Below are 16709 nucleotides of genomic sequence, written 5' to 3' on the forward strand. Positions count from 1 at the left end.
TTAGAAGACCTCCGACCATGCTATATCTTTTCCTAGTCCCTTGAATAAAGCATCACTTCTCTTCTCTCAATGGTTTTTTTGGAATTGTCCACCGAGTGGTGAAATCCTGAAAAGATGGCCTCCGACGAATACCACATGAAGAATCACCAGCATTCCTTCAATTCAGACAATGACAAAGGATGGGAAACTCAACCTCCATATCAAAAGCCGGACGTAGCTACGAGAGAGCGCGCTTCCTTTGAACGCAAGGTTCATGGCTCCTGTCACTGCGGCAAAGTGCAATACTGGTTGAACAAAGACAAGCCGCTCGCGTCCAAGTATTGTCACTGCATCGACTGCAAAAAGATCCATGGTAGCTCATAATCCCCTTATCCTGCCATCTTGGCTGACTGATGCCAGGTGCTCCCTTCCAGTGGGCTGCCATCTTAAAGAAGACGGATTTGTCTTTTGAGAATGGTGTCCAAGGCTTACGATTCTACAAGACTGCAACAAAGAAATCCGAGCATGTTCTTCCATGCAAAGTTGGCTGCGATGAATGCGGGAGCTGGATCATGGACGAGGGGAGAAACATGGTACTCTTATTTCCGACTCTGCTGAACTTGGACACTCCCGAGTTGCGAGAGAACTTTGAGAATCAGTGAGGATAGATTCAACTCTTTGATAATCAAGCTGACTCTACTTAGATGCCACATCTTTTATCCGCAAAGAGTTGTGGATATTCCGGACGGAAAGCCCAAGTGGACCGGGTTGGACGAGAAGAGTGAACTGATTGATGAACCCTGATAGGTACAACAGATGCAACCACATGCAAATTTGAACACAAGAGGATGAGAACAAAGTTGGATTAGGTGAGAATTTAATATTACGCGATGGTGTTCAAATGGTTCCTATGTAAAGTGGGCTGTTGGTGGCTCTAGGGTGTCACCATCAACATCACGGGCCCTGGTTCGTGATGCTTATAAGGGGACATTAAAACGTCGTGACGAGGGCGGGTGGTTTAGTGGAATAATACTTCAATTGTCTTGTTATAACAATTACGGAAGTGGTCCAGGGTTCGAGTCCCTGTCTGCCCATGATTCGACAGTGAAATTCCACCTGTGTTGCTGTCTCTTTTTGTACTCACAACCTCGGGCATAGGCCACGAACTCTATGCAGAACCCTATTTTATCCTTACACTATATGCCCCTACCACATTCACGTAGAGCGATCGACTTCTCAGGTTTACAATGACTTCTGAATCGACTCGATCTCATGCCTGGCTTACTGGGATCTGTGGACATGCAAGGTGTAGGCAGTAGAGTAAGCTTACACACTCATGATTGGCCACGCCCAACTTGGGGTATACCAGTAAGAGCCTAGCCCATGTGACGCTTGCGGGATTATCGCATCTCTCGTGGGAATGTTATCTTTACAATAGACGGTCCTGGACAAATAAGACTCTTCTTCTCCGATGACGCAGTCAAACAACGACTTGTGCAGCACTTGCGCCGCTGTTGATTATCAAAAGCTAGTCTACGCACCTACGACGACACCTCGGCCATATCATCCATGGTTTAACACACCCCTCGGAAGCCTCAAAGACATCATCTCTCGATCAGAAAAGTGCCCAGTATGCGGTCTCATGGTCGATTCACTGAGAGAGCAGTACAGGAGAACGCCCAAAGAACACCTTGCATATACCTTTTATACAGGCAGGCCCTTCCCTGAGAATGAAAGGGAAGAGATAGACTCGGAGGTTGAAAAATATGGCATGCAGGTCACTGTGGATGGCGAGGACATCATGTGCTCTATTGAGCTTCAGTATTTCTGCGAAGTTCGAGAAGACTTTGAGCACATGAGAGTCCCCGAAAGGAAGGATCGCGTGTTTGTTCATCGGTTGCTGCTCGCGTTGGAGCCGAATCCTTATGGTACTCTCTCCTTCATGGCGACAGACTGGGTTCGACTGCAAGTCATCTGGTCAAAGGAAGACTCCAAGAATGGTCCTGACGAGTTTAATTTGAAGGGCCGACTCATCTCACGCCAAGGATCTGGCCGACAGGTTGGCGAGTACTTGGATATTTCCCTCGTTAAAGGCTGGCTTGATCAGTGCGAGAAGAAGCATGGAGATAAGTGTTGCAACCCGGCCTGGCTTGCTGGAAGCGATGACGGTTGGCTTGAGCCGTTCAGAGCCATCGACGTTGAAGAGCGGCGGGTTGTGAACCTGCCTGCTGAAAGCCGCTACATTGCTCTCAGTTACGTTTGGGGAGCTACCAGTCAGACGCCGGAAGAAAGGGCCCAAAGACGCCTCACATCTGATAACTTTTCTCGACTTACTCAAGCCAATGGTCTTGACGAGCTGTATCTCCCCAAAACGGTGGAAGACGCCATAGGGCTCACTTCCATGATGGGAGAGCGATATCTCTGGGTTGATGCGCTCTGCATCATTCAGGATGATATCAAGGACCTGAGCCATCAAACGGCACGGATGGATCTAGTATACTCGCGAGCTCTCTTCACAATCATTGCTGCTTGCGGAGACGATTCAGAATCCGGACTTTCCGGTCTTCCAGGTCGAGGACGCGACATTTTTAAACGTTCAGCCCGTCTAACTCCGGAAGGATTCCATCTTGCGACCACTGCTGGCTTGTACGTCAATGCTCCTCTCGAGAGATCCACTTGGATCACTCGTGGGTGGACGTTTCAGGAACGTATCTTGTCGAGGCGGATCATGGTGTTTACCCCTTACCAGGTCTTTTGGATCTGCGAAGATGCCATGTGGGATGAAGAGGTGATACTCGAAGGTCCAAAGCCTCAAGCACGAGTTCTATCTCTCGCTTTTGGGTGCAACGACGAGTGGGATGATGGAGATCCCAAGTTCTCCAGAGAGGCGCTGGCCACGTACACGTTACAGTTTAGTCTCCGCGATTTCACCTTCTCTGCTGATGTGCTGCCTGCCTTTTTGGGCGTTATACGTCGCTACGAGCACTTGAATAAGGAAAGGATACACTGGGGTATCCCAACAGGGCTTTTTGATCAAGCCATTACATGGAAGTCTGGGACGTCGAGTCGTCGAGAGGAGATGCATCGAGTCGTGTGTGGCGATGGAGAGGTTCGGGAGGTGAAGTACCCCAGCTGGTCATGGCTTGGCTGGAAGGGGCTCATCGGCCCAATTCTGCATAATCATGCGCTCTGGGGAAAGACGGCTAAGAGAGAAACGGGTGCGGAGTTGGTATTTTATAGGCTGCTGAGTGATGGCGAAGTTCGGCTTGTTGAGGGGCAGGGGCAGGTTGGTGATTCTGGTTTGAAGTGGAAGGGAGAGAGTGTGGTCAAGGGGCCCATTGCTACTGACGACTTGATCATCTCCAAGATGGAGAGTATTGGGATCTCCGAGGCAGAGAGACAGACCACGCCGGCTTATGACATCGGACGTCTTGTTTTCTGGACAAGCCATGCAGTTGCAAAAGCCAAACTTGGGGAAAATAAGCTCTTGCTACACGTACAGGATCATGTACTTGAGCTAAAGGCAGATTTCAGTCAGAGCTTTCAAGATGATTCCCGCTGTGAGGATGATGGGTCAAGTTTGAAATCAGCTGAGACGCAGACTGTGGATTTGATCTTTATATCTAGGTGGTATGAGATTGCCAAGGCTGAGGAGACAGGGAAGTTGAATGTGTTACTTATCGAGGAAAGCGTCCCTGGTTCTGGCATTTGGAGTCGGGTTGGGGTGGCTGTTATTGAGGAAACGGATTGGATCAGCTTACAGCCAGAGTGGGAAAGGGTGATCTTGGCATGAGGATTTGCGATAGAGTCACTTGGAGACTCGGTACTCGTGTTGTTGGGCATCACACCTCTCTGAAAGAGGACAGTAGCCACAATAACAAAGAATACAGTAGCGAATACATGGCAGCATTGAATCCCCATACATGAGACAATGTACCATAGACAAGGTACAGTAAGGTAGCTAACTGGATTGGTACCTAGATGGAATCTTAATCGCCAAATCTGAGCACTGCGTCACTGACACTGTGTCAGGGAGGCCGACCACTTTCACATACTGTCAACGCCAAATTCATTGTTGTGCGGGGTTCAGCGGCTAATCGTGCCATTTGATTTGCCCATCTGTCATCGCGTCTCTCGGCCTTCAGGGATGAAACAAGAGGACGAGGCTCAGAATTTACGCGATAACCGCAAACCTCAAGACTCAAACACTATGGATCCCAGAAGGGATCAATACGACGCCGAGATGGAGACTCCAACAAGTGCTGCCTCCGTCTTAACACCTCCATCAACCACCGTCGCGGCCGATGACCCCCGCTACATCCGCAGCTACCAGGTTCCCTGGCCTGGCAACACGTACATGATCATAGAAAAGGGCACCGACCGTGCAATCACCCTCACGAGCACCGGCCTCTACCTTCAAGACATTGAAAAAGACCCCAATGCCAACAATCACTGGCTATGCGTCGATAGCCACAACTACATTGGATTTTTCAACACAAAGACCACGGTGTACATGGGGCACGACGGCGCCAACGGCATGATTGCATCTGCTAGGGTTCAAAATGACTGGGAGTTGATGGTGCCGCGGCATCACCCTGATGGTGGCTATCAACTGTTGATGCCGTACTGGTCTAGTGAGATGATGATGGTTACGGCCGAGGAAGATGGGGGAAGTGTGCTGAGGACCAAGCATGGAACGACTTTGTGGCAATTTGTCCAAGTCTAGCTATTCTCTAACTCTCGCGCTTGAGACGGAGGCATTTAGGCAATAATCAAAGCTATGGAAACCCCGAGTTGGATCAATAGCATGTATACCACATGGCCGCAGGACTGCCTGCCCAGAAAATCAGGCTGTGAGGCGTGAGGCCTCCCTTAGGTTTCCAGGATCGACAATTTTTGGAATAAAGATAAGGAGCTTGAACTAGTGCACATGAAGTTCTGAACACTGTAGGTCCATCAAATGTGCCCGACTCTATTGTTTACGTGACTTGACCCTTAGCTCCTTTCTCTCTGCTGCCATATCGCCCGGGGTTTGATCACATAAAACTTGGAAATAAATGCTATCTAAGCGAAGGATTATACGAGCAAACGATAAAATCTCGCGCAATGGTTCCGCACGACACCTGGAATATGGATCTGAGCCTTTCCTTACTGAGTGGTTACCGTTTACTGCGCCTAATGCTGATATTCCTTGAGGCCATCGGTTGGCAATAAATGATACGCGTGCCAGCCTGATAACTCGCAGGTAAACGACCAAAATTATGGCCTTATTCGCCTCGTCGCACTTCTCGCGCCGAGTCTGGCGCCTATCTCTTGTCATTTGCCCATGTTTCGATGCGCTGCACGCCGTGTTGCACAACGGCGAGGCTGCTTCCTATCATCGATGACGTCTAAGAAAGAGGCCATCAACAACAATAACAAAACAAACACGTACCAATACTTGCCGTAGCGGGAACCCAATGTCACAAAACACAGTAGGTTAAGGCAGCGAGGCTTCGCGGCTGCCCAACAACCTTGCAGCCTAATGGTCCTTGGGCTCCGGCCTGGGCATCGATCAACAGAAAGTGAAAGGGGGACTCTGATGAGTGCTGAATATCGACCCCCCCCCCAGATGCCTAGCTTAGTGACTCTTTTGACGGTCTCTCTTGCAAGGTGCGAGACCATCGTAATCTGTCTGAGTTTATCCAAGAGACCCAGATATGGCTATCACATCGATGAGTACCAGCTCGCACTGGATTTTTCGAGGCTTGCACTGCGTGGATATTGCTTTGAGAACAGACTCTGTTCAAGAAGCATATTCTTATGTAGTTTGTAGTCTAGTCTATGTACATTAAGCTACCCGGATCTTGATCAAGACCCGTCTCGGCTCGAAAGGAACGCGACTAAGCTCGCTGGCTGAGATATCATACAACGGCGCCAGTCCTTCCCACCTTGAGCGCATGAACGTACCACTTGACTGCGATTCATTAACGTATGTTGTGCCCATGCTAAGTAAGCCCCTCTCCCTCCTCTCCTCGGCCGTGAGGGCTCTGCCAGTCGTAGTGAAGGGGAAGGTTTGGAACTCTTTCAGATGTGTCAGTTCAAGTAAGCTTATTATGGAGTGGCCCGGTCACCTCCAATGCTTGTCACGAGTTCGCGGACGCAAGCTGCACGAATCTTTCGAGCATGGGCGTTTGAATCAAGAACGTATGGAATACCGGCCTTTTGTCAGTCAGCTTAAGGGAATCGCAATAGAATCTTCAAAGCTCAACATACTTGACCATCGTCATCCGAAATGTTTCTATAGAATTCAATTGAGCCGCCAAACAAATGGCTCTCCAGCCAGCGTCCTGACTCACCCCAGCTGGGTCCGGCATAGTTCAAATACGACAGGGTTGGCGGTGTGTATGACTGTGTAGTATCCTGTCCTTGGGCTAGGTATCCGACAAAAAGGTGGGTAATCTCGTGGGCAGTGGCTATAGCAAACATAAATAGAAATGTCTTAAAGCGAGCGGCCATTTTCCTGCCGTGAGGGCTTGTATCGTTGGCCTCTCGGGCAGCTGACGCCATCTGGGAGACTCGCTAAGGGATGAATCAGTATTGGGGGCCATCAGCGTGAATACATTCGTAACTGGACCCTGAACTACATACTGAACGACTGTAATAGATCCCGCCAGCTCTCTTGGGGTTATACTGGGAAAAGCTGTGATCCTGACATTGGATGCGCCTCGCTTCAGCAATCACGTCAGGACCAAGGCTGTCCAAGATGACACGAGGGAAGTTGCCCCGAATGGCGTGGAGGAACTCGTTCACATATTCAGCCATTTGATCCTGGTCTCCATGGAATCGGAAGCCATTCCCGCCAAGGAGCCATGCTTGAACCAGCGCCGTTCCAAGGCTCGTCATGGTTTGACGGCCGGCAGCCTTTTCAAGAATGGAGATACCGACATGGATAGCAAACGCCAGCTGCTGAGAATAAGCAAGTGTTGGGAGGTGTCGGGGGTATTGGGCTTGCCAAGCTTACCGCGGTATACTCCTCCGTATTCTCCTGCAGGGGCTCACTTGGTGGGCCTGCAAGAGTGATACCGAAACGTTTAATCCCATTTACTGTGAAGTCCCGAGGCATAGGGTTACTCATGGTAGGAAAAGGAAAAGGAGAAAAGGGACATGCAACGAGACTTCACAGAAGGCAGACGTTTGGTTTGGAATCAAAGGAATTCTGGAAAGTTAAGTAGGCGTAGAAATTCCTCGAGCCCAACGCTGGCCTCAATAATCCGAATTACCGTTGAATTATGAGGTAGGTATGGAGTAGAGATATTGAGGGCCAACCACGAGCACCGCTTCACTTCGCTAAAAATACCATGCACTCAGGTTCAAGCCTGGTGACTTGGGTATGCCAGAGACACAATTCCGCAAGCTTGTGCAACGGATTAATGCCGTCGTCTAGTAATCATAGGGCTTCAGGACCCTTCCCATCACCATGCTTGTTTCAAAATACAAGGTACTGCACCGCAGCCGATGATGTGACTAGGACAAGCATATGTAAATAGCCTGTACAGTATCTTGGCACCCCGTAATAGGTCGGCACCTCGTTTTATTGCGTATATTCCCATACTCTTATTTGACTATCGATACTGCTAAAATACGTAGATCATGTACACGTGGGTGTTTCATCCATGGTTCAGTTGGGCCGCTATGTAATCAACAGACCTTGGGGGCCTCAATTGGTTGTCCAGTGATTTCCATTAGAGAAATCGATTTTGGAACACGTGGACCTGTAAGTATAGTACTTGCTGCCATGGAAACCTCTAGCAAGAACTATGACTCTGAAACTAGCCAGTTGTTCCCAATGTCATCCGGTCGTACACATCATCGAGGTCAGCAAAGTAAATGAAGGTATCGCCAGAAATAGAGTACCTGAAGTTTCAACCAATCAAAACGTGAAGCAGGTATCACCACAGTTTCGGGCTGGCCACCCGTGGAACCTGATTTCAGCCAGAAGGTTGGACATTTTAGGCCTAATTAGCGAATTCCTTGACCCACAGTGACCAGTCAATGTTTATAAAACAGTTGCCACATCCAGTGTAAAGAACCGAGCAGGACATTGAAAGTGACTAGATAAGTCTCCCTGAACTGTTACTTAGCTATTTGCAACTACGAAAGGCGCATTGCACAACAGCGCCTGACTCTTGACCCTCTGCTGTGTCTGTAAGTCCTTAAAAGGGCGAGCAGATGCGGAGGTTTTGACCGAGCCTCCTTTTCTCCTCATATTCCCGCAGATCCGAACTCCAGTGGGCTGATCCGCGTCATCTCTCAGCTCCTCTCATTTTTCTTTCATTATTATTGGTTCGCTGTCTGGAAGCCGCATTACGCTGTTTCGACCACCATTTTCTCGGCTCAATTGGCTAATATGGGTGTTTTGCACGACAGTTTTCTCTCTCTCTCTCCCTTTCCCTCTTTCTCCCTGTACCCCTTTGGCAGCTCTTGAAATGGCTTTTGGCGAATCAGTCGAGTACTTCAATGTTGAGTTTCTGGAAGGAGGTCATCGTCAAGGTTTCGAGCAAGCTCTGATGCGGGTGTTGAAGACAGGCCTAGCGGAACACACGTTTGCTGAAATTATTGATGGACTTCCCGTTAGACGCTCATATGTAGAATTTCACTGGCCACAGGATGGGCATCCGGCATATCAACATGATGAACTTTGCCCGGGCATGATCGAGAGAGCTCGGGAGCTTCAATCAAATTTTCCGGTTACGAGATTGCGCTTTAAATTACCTGCGAGTCTACCTCACACTTCCCACGTTGAATGAAGGCTAAACTCGCTCTTAGTTGCTTAATGCCTTTGCAGAGACGGCATTTGGCTCAATGCCCTTTCATCTTCGCCTCGTTGAGCTCCTCGCAGTGTCATGTCATCAAATTGCGGTTCACGTATATCAGCTTGACGGAGTAAGCCACAAACACTGTGAATACGAAAAATGGATAAATCAGCCACGGGATATGACGCGGTGGGACTCTTTTCGATATCCCACCGCCTTCTGCCACGCATTTTACACGGCCGTTGAACAGTACCCGAACGGGGTCGCTGATGTCGTAGCCTACTGGGCTGAGGCCAAGATATTTGGAGGGGTGGTACTATTCGATAGAGGAGAGTCGGAAACTGAGGTACTATGTGCTCGGCGGTTCCTTGAACATATATGCTGACACCACGATAGTGTAGGGAAGTGTACCTCCATGCAGGACGTCGAGGGGGTCCTTATACTCTATTCCCCCCCACAACAGAGCAGTTTGGGAGACTCATGGTATTTCTACTCGGCGGAAAGGATGAATCCGCTGCGATAGAGAACCCACTCCCCATCAGAGCCACCTCGGAGAACCGCTGGCGCTGGGATGCTTGGGATGCAACGACGCACTACCACATCTTTCGCGACAAGTACGAACGGCTCATCAGCCCGACCAAGCCGCCAACATCATATCGGTCGTCAGTAGATTGGCCTGAGATAGCCGATGATTTCTATCTGATTGATGCAATGCACGAGTACTACGAAGGAAAAGATGTGGATAAGGACGGGATTCGTGCCGCGTTGGAGCGTTTGAAACAGATAACTCCGTCTTCGCCAATTTGGGAGAATCGAGAAACAAGGCATGCTTGGACTAAAAATGTTTTGAAGTAGGCTGGGTATCGGCTTCTTACCTTCTTGTGACTCACAGGTCGGCATGAAGTGCCATTAGCCTTGTTTCTACAAGTGTCATCACAGTTTACTAAGCCCAAGTTATCCAACTTAGCTATATTCAATGTGTCGTTTCCAAACGCTATTCATGTTGACTATCTATCTTAGTTCAAGTCTTTTCTCTTAACCACCGGATATAACCTTAATCTTATGAATCTCCAACTCATCTGTGTGTCTGCCAGGATGGCCTACGCGCTTAGACTCAATGCTGACGGAAAACGATTTTCAATGGCATAATTGGCAATTGCAAGCGATCAAGTATAATTTCTGAAAGACCTCGGGAGCCACACTATTCCATCTCTCACATAGTATGTCAGTTCCTGTGGGAATTTGTTTTATCCGAGTTGCGATTTCATACCTTCCCAGCCAAGCTACTTACACAGCATCTACACCTTTCTACGTCCGTCACCTCCGCATTACCACCTTATTAGTCTCTAAATATCTACTAAAAAGAAATTTTCCTTCCTCAGTAAGTCACAGGCGAGAGTCCAATCCCATTATCTAAGTTACATAAGTGAAAGTAAGTGTTGAGGATTCATCCCCGTTCCCCCACCCCTTCGACCCAACAGTAGTCTAGAGCTTCTTGTTCCTCTTGGGCATTCGAACCAAATAGTATAGAACCAAGGCAGCAATGACGTTGAAAACAATGTAAGCCCAGCCAATGCCGAAATTGCGCCATCTCTCATCGTAGTGAGAGCTGATGCCTGCCAAGTAGCTGTTGGTCTCCTTCATCTTACAGTACTTGCAATCGCTTGTAGCTTCTGGATCCAACAAGTAACCTCCCATGGTTGACATGTACTTGGCCATATAGTCGCCACAAGTCTGGTTCGCAGGTGGGATGATGGTGGTATACTCGTTGGCTGCGCATGTAATGTCCACGTTGGCGATTCCGGTGGACAAGACGGCCGAGATCCAATAATTCAGAGGCGAGACTCTATAGAGGAAAATCCAGAAACCAGGCATCGAGGTAGGTGAGGCCAAGACGCCACAGAAGAAGAAGACAAGCATGAAGAGCAGGTTCGCAGCACTGCCTCCGCCTTCAGCCGAATCAGTAAAGGAAATGCACATGTTGGCAAATGTACAGGTGAACAAAAGAAATTGGAGGAAGAGAAGCCAAGACAAGGCACCTCTCTCTGGGCTTTGGCCGGCTACGTCGGCGTTCTTATACATTCCAACCGGAAAGTAAATGAACGCCCACATAAAGACGGAAGCCAGAATATTCCAGGGGATTTCGACAATGATCTGACTGAACATGAAGATCTTCCAAGAATACGTCTTTGAAGGACGTTCACGGACCTCATAGAGGTTTCGTTGCGTAACGAAATGCGGTAGCTGTTGCTGCACTAGTTGTCCCAGGATGCTGCAGAACTCAAAAAGAGCAAACATCTGGTTTTGAAGACCTTGGATTGTGAGAGGGGCGTTGAGGAACACGAGGCCAATGAACAAGCTGACGGAGATGCAGAGGATGAACTTTGAGTAGATGTAGGTCGGCGTGCGCCAGTATTGTTGGAAAACGCGGCGGATGACGATGAAGAATTGGTCCGAGAGAGGTGCAGCGAATTCGATATAAGAGGCAGGGTCGTGAGCGTCGTTGGATGATTGTTCAGCGCCGAGAGACCGCAGGCGAGCTAATTCGTCCTGAACGGCTTGATACTCTGGGCTGGAGCGCCAGATTTGGTGCCAGTCAGTGTCGGATTGACTTCCTGGGGCATCTCCAGTGACTTCGAGCATCCATTCAGCTGGGTTCTCTCCGGGGTGACAAGCCGGGGCGCCGTTTCGCTCAAAGTAGTCGGTGAGGATCTTGGAGTGGTCACCAATGTCGCCTAGAAATGTTAGTGTTTCTTCACAAATCGGCGGCTGGACAGAGGAGTGCCCAAGAAACAAGGCATCACTTACCAAAGTAAACAGTGCGGCCGTTCTTGGAAAGAAAGAGAAGACGATCAAATCGCTGAAACAGGATAGCAGAAGGTTGATGAATCGTGCAGAGGATGCTCTGACCGGCTTTTGATAGCTTCTCGAGCAGATCCAAGACAGCCCAGCTGGTCTGTGAGTCGAGACCTGATGTTGGCTCGTCGACGAAGAGAAGGAGAGGCGGCTTCGCGGCAAGTTCAACGCCAATGGTTAAACGCTTGCGTTGCTCGACGTTGAGACCTTCGCCCAAAACGCCGACAACCGCATCGGCATACTCTTCCATGTCGAGGAGGCGGATCACTTCGTCCACGTACGCTAGCTTCTCCTTCTTAGGCGTGCTGGCCGGTTGACGGAGGAGAGCAGAGAATTCCAAGGCCTGTACAGTTAGGTTAGAAATGACTTCGGAATCTCAGCGGTTGTGTCGACTTACCTCTCGAACGGTACTGGTCTCAAGATGCAAATCTTGCTGCTGAACATAGCCCGTCTTGCGCTGAAAGCTATGGTCACGCATCTTTCCGTCCACCAGCATCTCCCCGGTGATAACACCCGTACCAACTCGATCAGCCAAGCAATCCAACAACGAAGTTTTTCCCGCGCCTGAAACTCCCATCAAGGCCGTGAGCGTGCCGGGTTTGACCCAACCATCCACGTGATCCAAAATGCGACGAGGCTGCTTCTTGACCTTTATGTCGTAGCAGACGTTGTTCCAGTGGAAGACGCTGACCGAACCTTGGAAGGCTCCCTTGGTGTTGAGGGTGTTGTTGTCGGGCTTTCTCACGACAGTTAGAAAATTAGAAGTCGACTTTTCGATGTCGTTGCTGGCATTGACGGAGCTTGGCGGGATAAAGCCTTTGCGGAAAACGAGGACTTCGCCCTTGGACTTCTTGGCCGTGATATACTCGGTGGCGATAAAGTAGACGGCGTGATTGAAGATGATCATGGCAATCACAACACCGACGTTTCTCCACTTGTGGGCGTGATAGTAGCTGTATGCCGAGTTGATGTAGGCGTCTCCGTTGACATAGGCCTGGCCTGGGATGGCACCAATAGCGTTACATGCCACAGAGCTTGAGTGGGCATCGGCGTAGTCTGGGATGTAACTCGAACACTTGAAGTCTCGGTTATGGAACTCGTTGACCATAAGCGACTCGAAGCCGTAGGCCACAGGATTCAGGTAGTTGATCCATCGACACCAGTCGAGCATGTAATCGACGGGGATGACAAAGCCGGTAAAGACAATCAGGGCAATGAGTAGAACTGCAGAAGGAATCTCGGCTTCGTACACGGTGCGTGACATGGAGGCGCTGTTACTGTGTTAGTACTTGCTCGAATCCTGGACCTTGAAGTAAACTCACATTGATCTGAAGACGCCAGACATGGCCATGACGATGAGAAATACCACAAACAGGTAGAAAAAGAAAGGACCAGGCTCTCGACGGAGGTTGGTCATGAAGTAAAAGACCAGGTTGAAGACAATCGCGTTGAGGACCTTATATGGGAGATCGACGAGAACAGAAGCATATGCCTCAGCGGACGGATGATAAAATGCATACCGAGAATGCTTTTCCACAATGGGTCGCTGGTCATAGAGCGTCATGATCTCGAGGGCCGAAGCGAAAGCGTTGAAGAGAATAGACACAAAAAGGACGCAACCGCGAGTAAAGAATGAACCGGTGTCCATTTGCATGTTGTAAAACAAAGAAGAGACGATAAGGCCGAGGACCAGGTTTGCAATGAGCATTCCGACAGTCATCCAAGGATCCGCGATGAGTCTCTTGAATCCGCGCCAGAGACAGAGCTGGACTTGTTGAGAGTAGGTTAAGATGTATGGCGAGTTGAGACGTTGACCCTTGGATTGAGCTGACTTTTTGAGTTGTCTGTAAGTCTCGGCGTCGGGTCCGTTGAGAGGGTGCTGGGTCTTGTATTCTTCGATCTCTACTTGCAAAGCTTTGTACTCTTGGCTTGCCTTCCAAGCTGCTGCAAACTCATCGGGTGTTCGTGGTGGATTACATTCGGCGCGAGGAATGCGTTCCGTCGGCGATGTCATGGAAGTGAGAAAGTCGGGAGTGGTCTGACGAGCTGGGCATTCGAATCCGAGGTTGACGAAATATTCCTTGGCCTTGGATGCTGGGCCAAAGTAGATCTGCCTCCCTTCATATAGGACAGTCGCTTTGTCGAAAAGGTCGTAGGCGCTTTGCGGGGCTTGGTAAATCGAGACGGCGCAGGTTTGGCCAAAGAGCTCTGACTGGAGGCGCAGGGTCTTGCAGAACTCGATAGCATTGCCAGAGTCGAGACCGCGGGTTGAACTGTTGAGAAATAGTTAGCATAATTAGGTTTTGTTAAAAGACAAGCCCCGACGTACTTGTCCCAGCATTGGAAAGGCGCGTTCGAAAGAGTCGCCTCGGCGATGGTGACTCGCTTGCGTTCGCCTCCAGACACGCCTCTCTCAAAGTCGTTTCCAACCTTGGTGTTGATAGTGTGGCTGATGCCGTACATAGCCATAACTACATCTCTATAGTGTTCGCAGTATCTGCCAGGTTCCATGTTAGATCGCAGTTGCAGGTAGTGAAGACAAGGGAGTTCTCTTACTGGTTGCGAGTCACGCCCTCGGGTAGATCCCTTGGACAGCGAGCACGAGAAGCAAAAGTCAAAGTCTCGCCAACCGTCATCTGCGGAAAGTGCACATCGACCTCGGCAGTGTATATTGCATCACCTCGGTGCGCGGTGTGCATCTCGTCAGCTGGAATACCCTGGTAGTTGAAGTAGGCATTCTCTTTGTTGATGTAAATGCCATTGGTCTCGCCTGAAATGGTCTTGAGAAACGTCGAGCAACCTGAACCAGGCGGTCCTAAGACAACACACATCTCCCCAGGACGAATAAGACCGTCGAATTGTCGAAGAATGTCAATGCGGGTTTGGCCAGCTGTCTTGGAGAACAGGCGGCGCGTCATGGCCGGCAACGCCAACCAGACATTGCCCACATCCTTTTGAAAGTCAGTCGGTGTGCCATATCCAAAGGCATTGACGTTTTGGAAACACAGTCCAACACGACGAAAGCCTTGGCCTCGGTCGCCAGCTGCTTTGGCGACTGTCTTGGCCCAAGTTCGTGCGTTGAACTTGTCACCACGAGGGTTCAGGGGGGAGTCGGGGTCGGTGCTGGCAAAGATAGAGGATGAATCGCCGACAGAGATCGCGGACTGTTTCGTATACTGCCGAGCTAGTTCCTGAACGATGGAGTGTCTTTGATTCATGTTGATGCTTCCAGTGTCTGGGTCGCGATCCATTGATGTGCGTGCGAGCTTCTCGAGGTCATTGGGAGTGGTAGAGCCGGAAAGAGTTGAAGCAGTTCCCGGTAGAGGAAAGTTGCCAACATCTTTCAACGGCGGTTTGCCCAAAGGTTCCGGCATTGTACCTTTCCAGATCAACGGGCCAGTCCAAAGCTAAAGCAATGTCGGGAGTCGGCTGGTCTCACTGAGCAGTGGTGATCGCAATGGTTAACTGCCGACTGTTGTGGTACGGACTGAGGCACATAATGAGGAACAGAAGCATTTAATAGTCGTATTAAACAATTATTATACGCTATAGATTTACCCATTCGTGATGTAAAGGGAAGCGGAGATAGACGGTCCGGCTTTTCTTTAGACGCGTCTCGGCCGTAAAACCACGGGCTAAAGAATGTGGGCTGACGCGGGCAGATTAAGGCCGAGCCGCGCCATATGGGGTAATTTCAGCCTTACCGGGCATAAGCAGAGCCCCAATGGGCCAGGGGATTGCGGTAATTGCAATCATCTCACTCCTTCTTAATGCCGGAGCCGATTTGGTGACGAGTCGGTCACGCGTCGATTGAAGAGGGAGCTGTGAAAATGAAAAAGGGGTGAAGCTCAAAGTGACACTTAGCTTGCCTATCTCCTCGTCGTCTCTATCCTCGGTCGGGGGCTGGCTCCTTTGTCGAGGGAAGAGTCGCGACGCTCATGCAGATACATCTACAATGATCACTCGAAAACCCGGCGAAGGCGCTCAATGTGTACGAACCAAGAGAAAGTTTATCTTCTTGGTCCATCCTTATACCATGAGTGGTCACCCGCCCCAAGTGTGATCAGCGGAAGCCTCGTTGCACGCATTGTGTCCGTCAAGGCGTGCCTTGCGAGAGGCAGAACTTTAAGCCATGGAAGATGATGACTGGGAAAGAATTTGTCAAGTCCGGATACGAACGTAAGTCTCCAAAGGCGAACCTGCAAAGAATGTTGGCTCAAAGCTCCCAGTCATGACACAGCCCCTTCAACCAGGAGGGCAAAGACACGCTCGCCAGCAGAAACGGAATCTCTATCGTCATCAATTGATCAACTCATTCGATCAGCAACATAAGACACTTCCCATCATGTTTAGATACTTGCTAATACTATCGCAGTTCCCTTTTCTGGGTGGTACATCCTGACGGGTGGACGCTACCTGGGAAACAAAGGATGGTTCAAGCTGCCACGATCACTGAGCCTTGGACTCGCTTGGTTCAACTCGGTGTCCATCATCATGCAGTTCATTCTTCTTTGTCTACCACCCAGCAACCCGATCACGGCCGAGAACATGAACTGGGCGTCTGCTGTCGCTGGAGCTTTGATCATCTTTCTTCTTGGCAGTTACTGGGCCTATGGCAGGAGTGCCTACGAACCGAGTGATGACTTGATTATTTGCGATCAAGAAATCACGGGCGAGGATGTTCTGTAGTCCATATTGGCCGCCGAAGTTTTAGATAAAGAGTTGAAGGAGAAAGCCGCCTCTTAGAGGAAACTTTGCAAAAAGCTTGCCTTCTGTGAACGACAAGAAATTTCTCCTCGGATAATGGCAATGTAGTGGCCGAGATGATTTCTTTTCTCACAGTTCGGATTGTTTCCCTACGCACCTACGCAGTCAGGCCGAGAAGATCGACATTCTAGGCTGCCATGGCATGAACCCAACGAGGATTTAGTAGATGAAATAGCAGAGACTTTTATTGTAGCCAATTAATTATCTTTATTGAGTTATCACCGTGTGAGGCAGGGGGCGGAGATAAACGGCCTCGCTTATGTCTCTCGGCCGTGGAGGACCCGTAACCCGGCTGGCATGGGAGCCTAGCTA

At 49.7% G+C, this 16709-nt stretch overlaps 6 protein-coding genes across 6 annotated transcripts; 4 read left to right on the plus strand and 2 right to left on the minus strand.

Annotated features, from left to right (window-relative positions):
- Window positions 1–114: 114 nt before the first annotated feature.
- Window positions 115–783, plus strand: NECHADRAFT_34722 (uncharacterized protein; the record flags this gene model as incomplete). Its single annotated transcript, XM_003043922.1, has 3 exons — window positions 115–352; window positions 400–637; window positions 684–783. The coding sequence occupies 3 exons, from the start codon at window positions 115–117 to the stop codon at window positions 781–783; spliced, it is 576 nt and encodes a 191-aa protein (XP_003043968.1).
- Window positions 784–1251: 468 nt separating this feature from the next.
- Window positions 1252–4705, plus strand: NECHADRAFT_77040 (uncharacterized protein; the record flags this gene model as incomplete). The annotated part of the gene is made up of 3 exons (XM_003043923.1): window positions 1252–1299; window positions 1460–3747; window positions 4012–4705. 3 exons carry the CDS (start codon window positions 1252–1254, stop codon window positions 4703–4705), a joined length of 3030 nt encoding a protein of 1009 aa, XP_003043969.1.
- Window positions 4706–5659: 954 nt separating this feature from the next.
- NECHADRAFT_77041 (uncharacterized protein) lies at window positions 5660–7096 on the minus strand (the record flags this gene model as incomplete). Its single annotated transcript, XM_003044030.1, has 6 exons — window positions 5660–5760; window positions 5929–6042; window positions 6093–6180; window positions 6235–6540; window positions 6610–6924; window positions 6983–7096. 6 exons carry the CDS (start codon window positions 7094–7096, stop codon window positions 5660–5662), a joined length of 1038 nt encoding a protein of 345 aa, XP_003044076.1.
- A 1282-nt stretch (window positions 7097–8378) lies between these two features.
- NECHADRAFT_66940 (uncharacterized protein) lies at window positions 8379–9629 on the plus strand (the record flags this gene model as incomplete). The annotated part of the gene is made up of 4 exons (XM_003043924.1): window positions 8379–8735; window positions 8788–9120; window positions 9171–9440; window positions 9495–9629. Exons 1-4 carry the CDS (start codon window positions 8448–8450, stop codon window positions 9627–9629), a joined length of 1026 nt encoding a protein of 341 aa, XP_003043970.1. The 5' UTR covers window positions 8379–8447.
- Window positions 9630–10259: 630 nt separating this feature from the next.
- On the minus strand, window positions 10260–14881 carry NECHADRAFT_34427 (uncharacterized protein; the record flags this gene model as incomplete). Its single annotated transcript, XM_003044031.1, has 6 exons — window positions 10260–11509; window positions 11583–11973; window positions 12028–12901; window positions 12953–13903; window positions 13960–14127; window positions 14187–14881. The coding sequence occupies 6 exons, from the start codon at window positions 14879–14881 to the stop codon at window positions 10260–10262; spliced, it is 4329 nt and encodes a 1442-aa protein (XP_003044077.1).
- An 891-nt stretch (window positions 14882–15772) lies between these two features.
- On the plus strand, window positions 15773–16319 carry NECHADRAFT_77044 (uncharacterized protein; the record flags this gene model as incomplete). The annotated part of the gene is made up of 2 exons (XM_003043925.1): window positions 15773–15809; window positions 16006–16319. The coding sequence occupies 2 exons, from the start codon at window positions 15773–15775 to the stop codon at window positions 16317–16319; spliced, it is 351 nt and encodes a 116-aa protein (XP_003043971.1).
- Window positions 16320–16709: the final 390 nt, after the last annotated feature.

The sequence above is a fragment of the Fusarium vanettenii genome, assembly GCF_000151355.1.
Source record: "Fusarium vanettenii 77-13-4 chromosome 2 genomic scaffold NECHAsca_26_chr2_2_0, whole genome shotgun sequence".
Taxonomy (NCBI): Eukaryota; Fungi; Ascomycota; class Sordariomycetes; order Hypocreales; family Nectriaceae; genus Fusarium; species Fusarium vanettenii.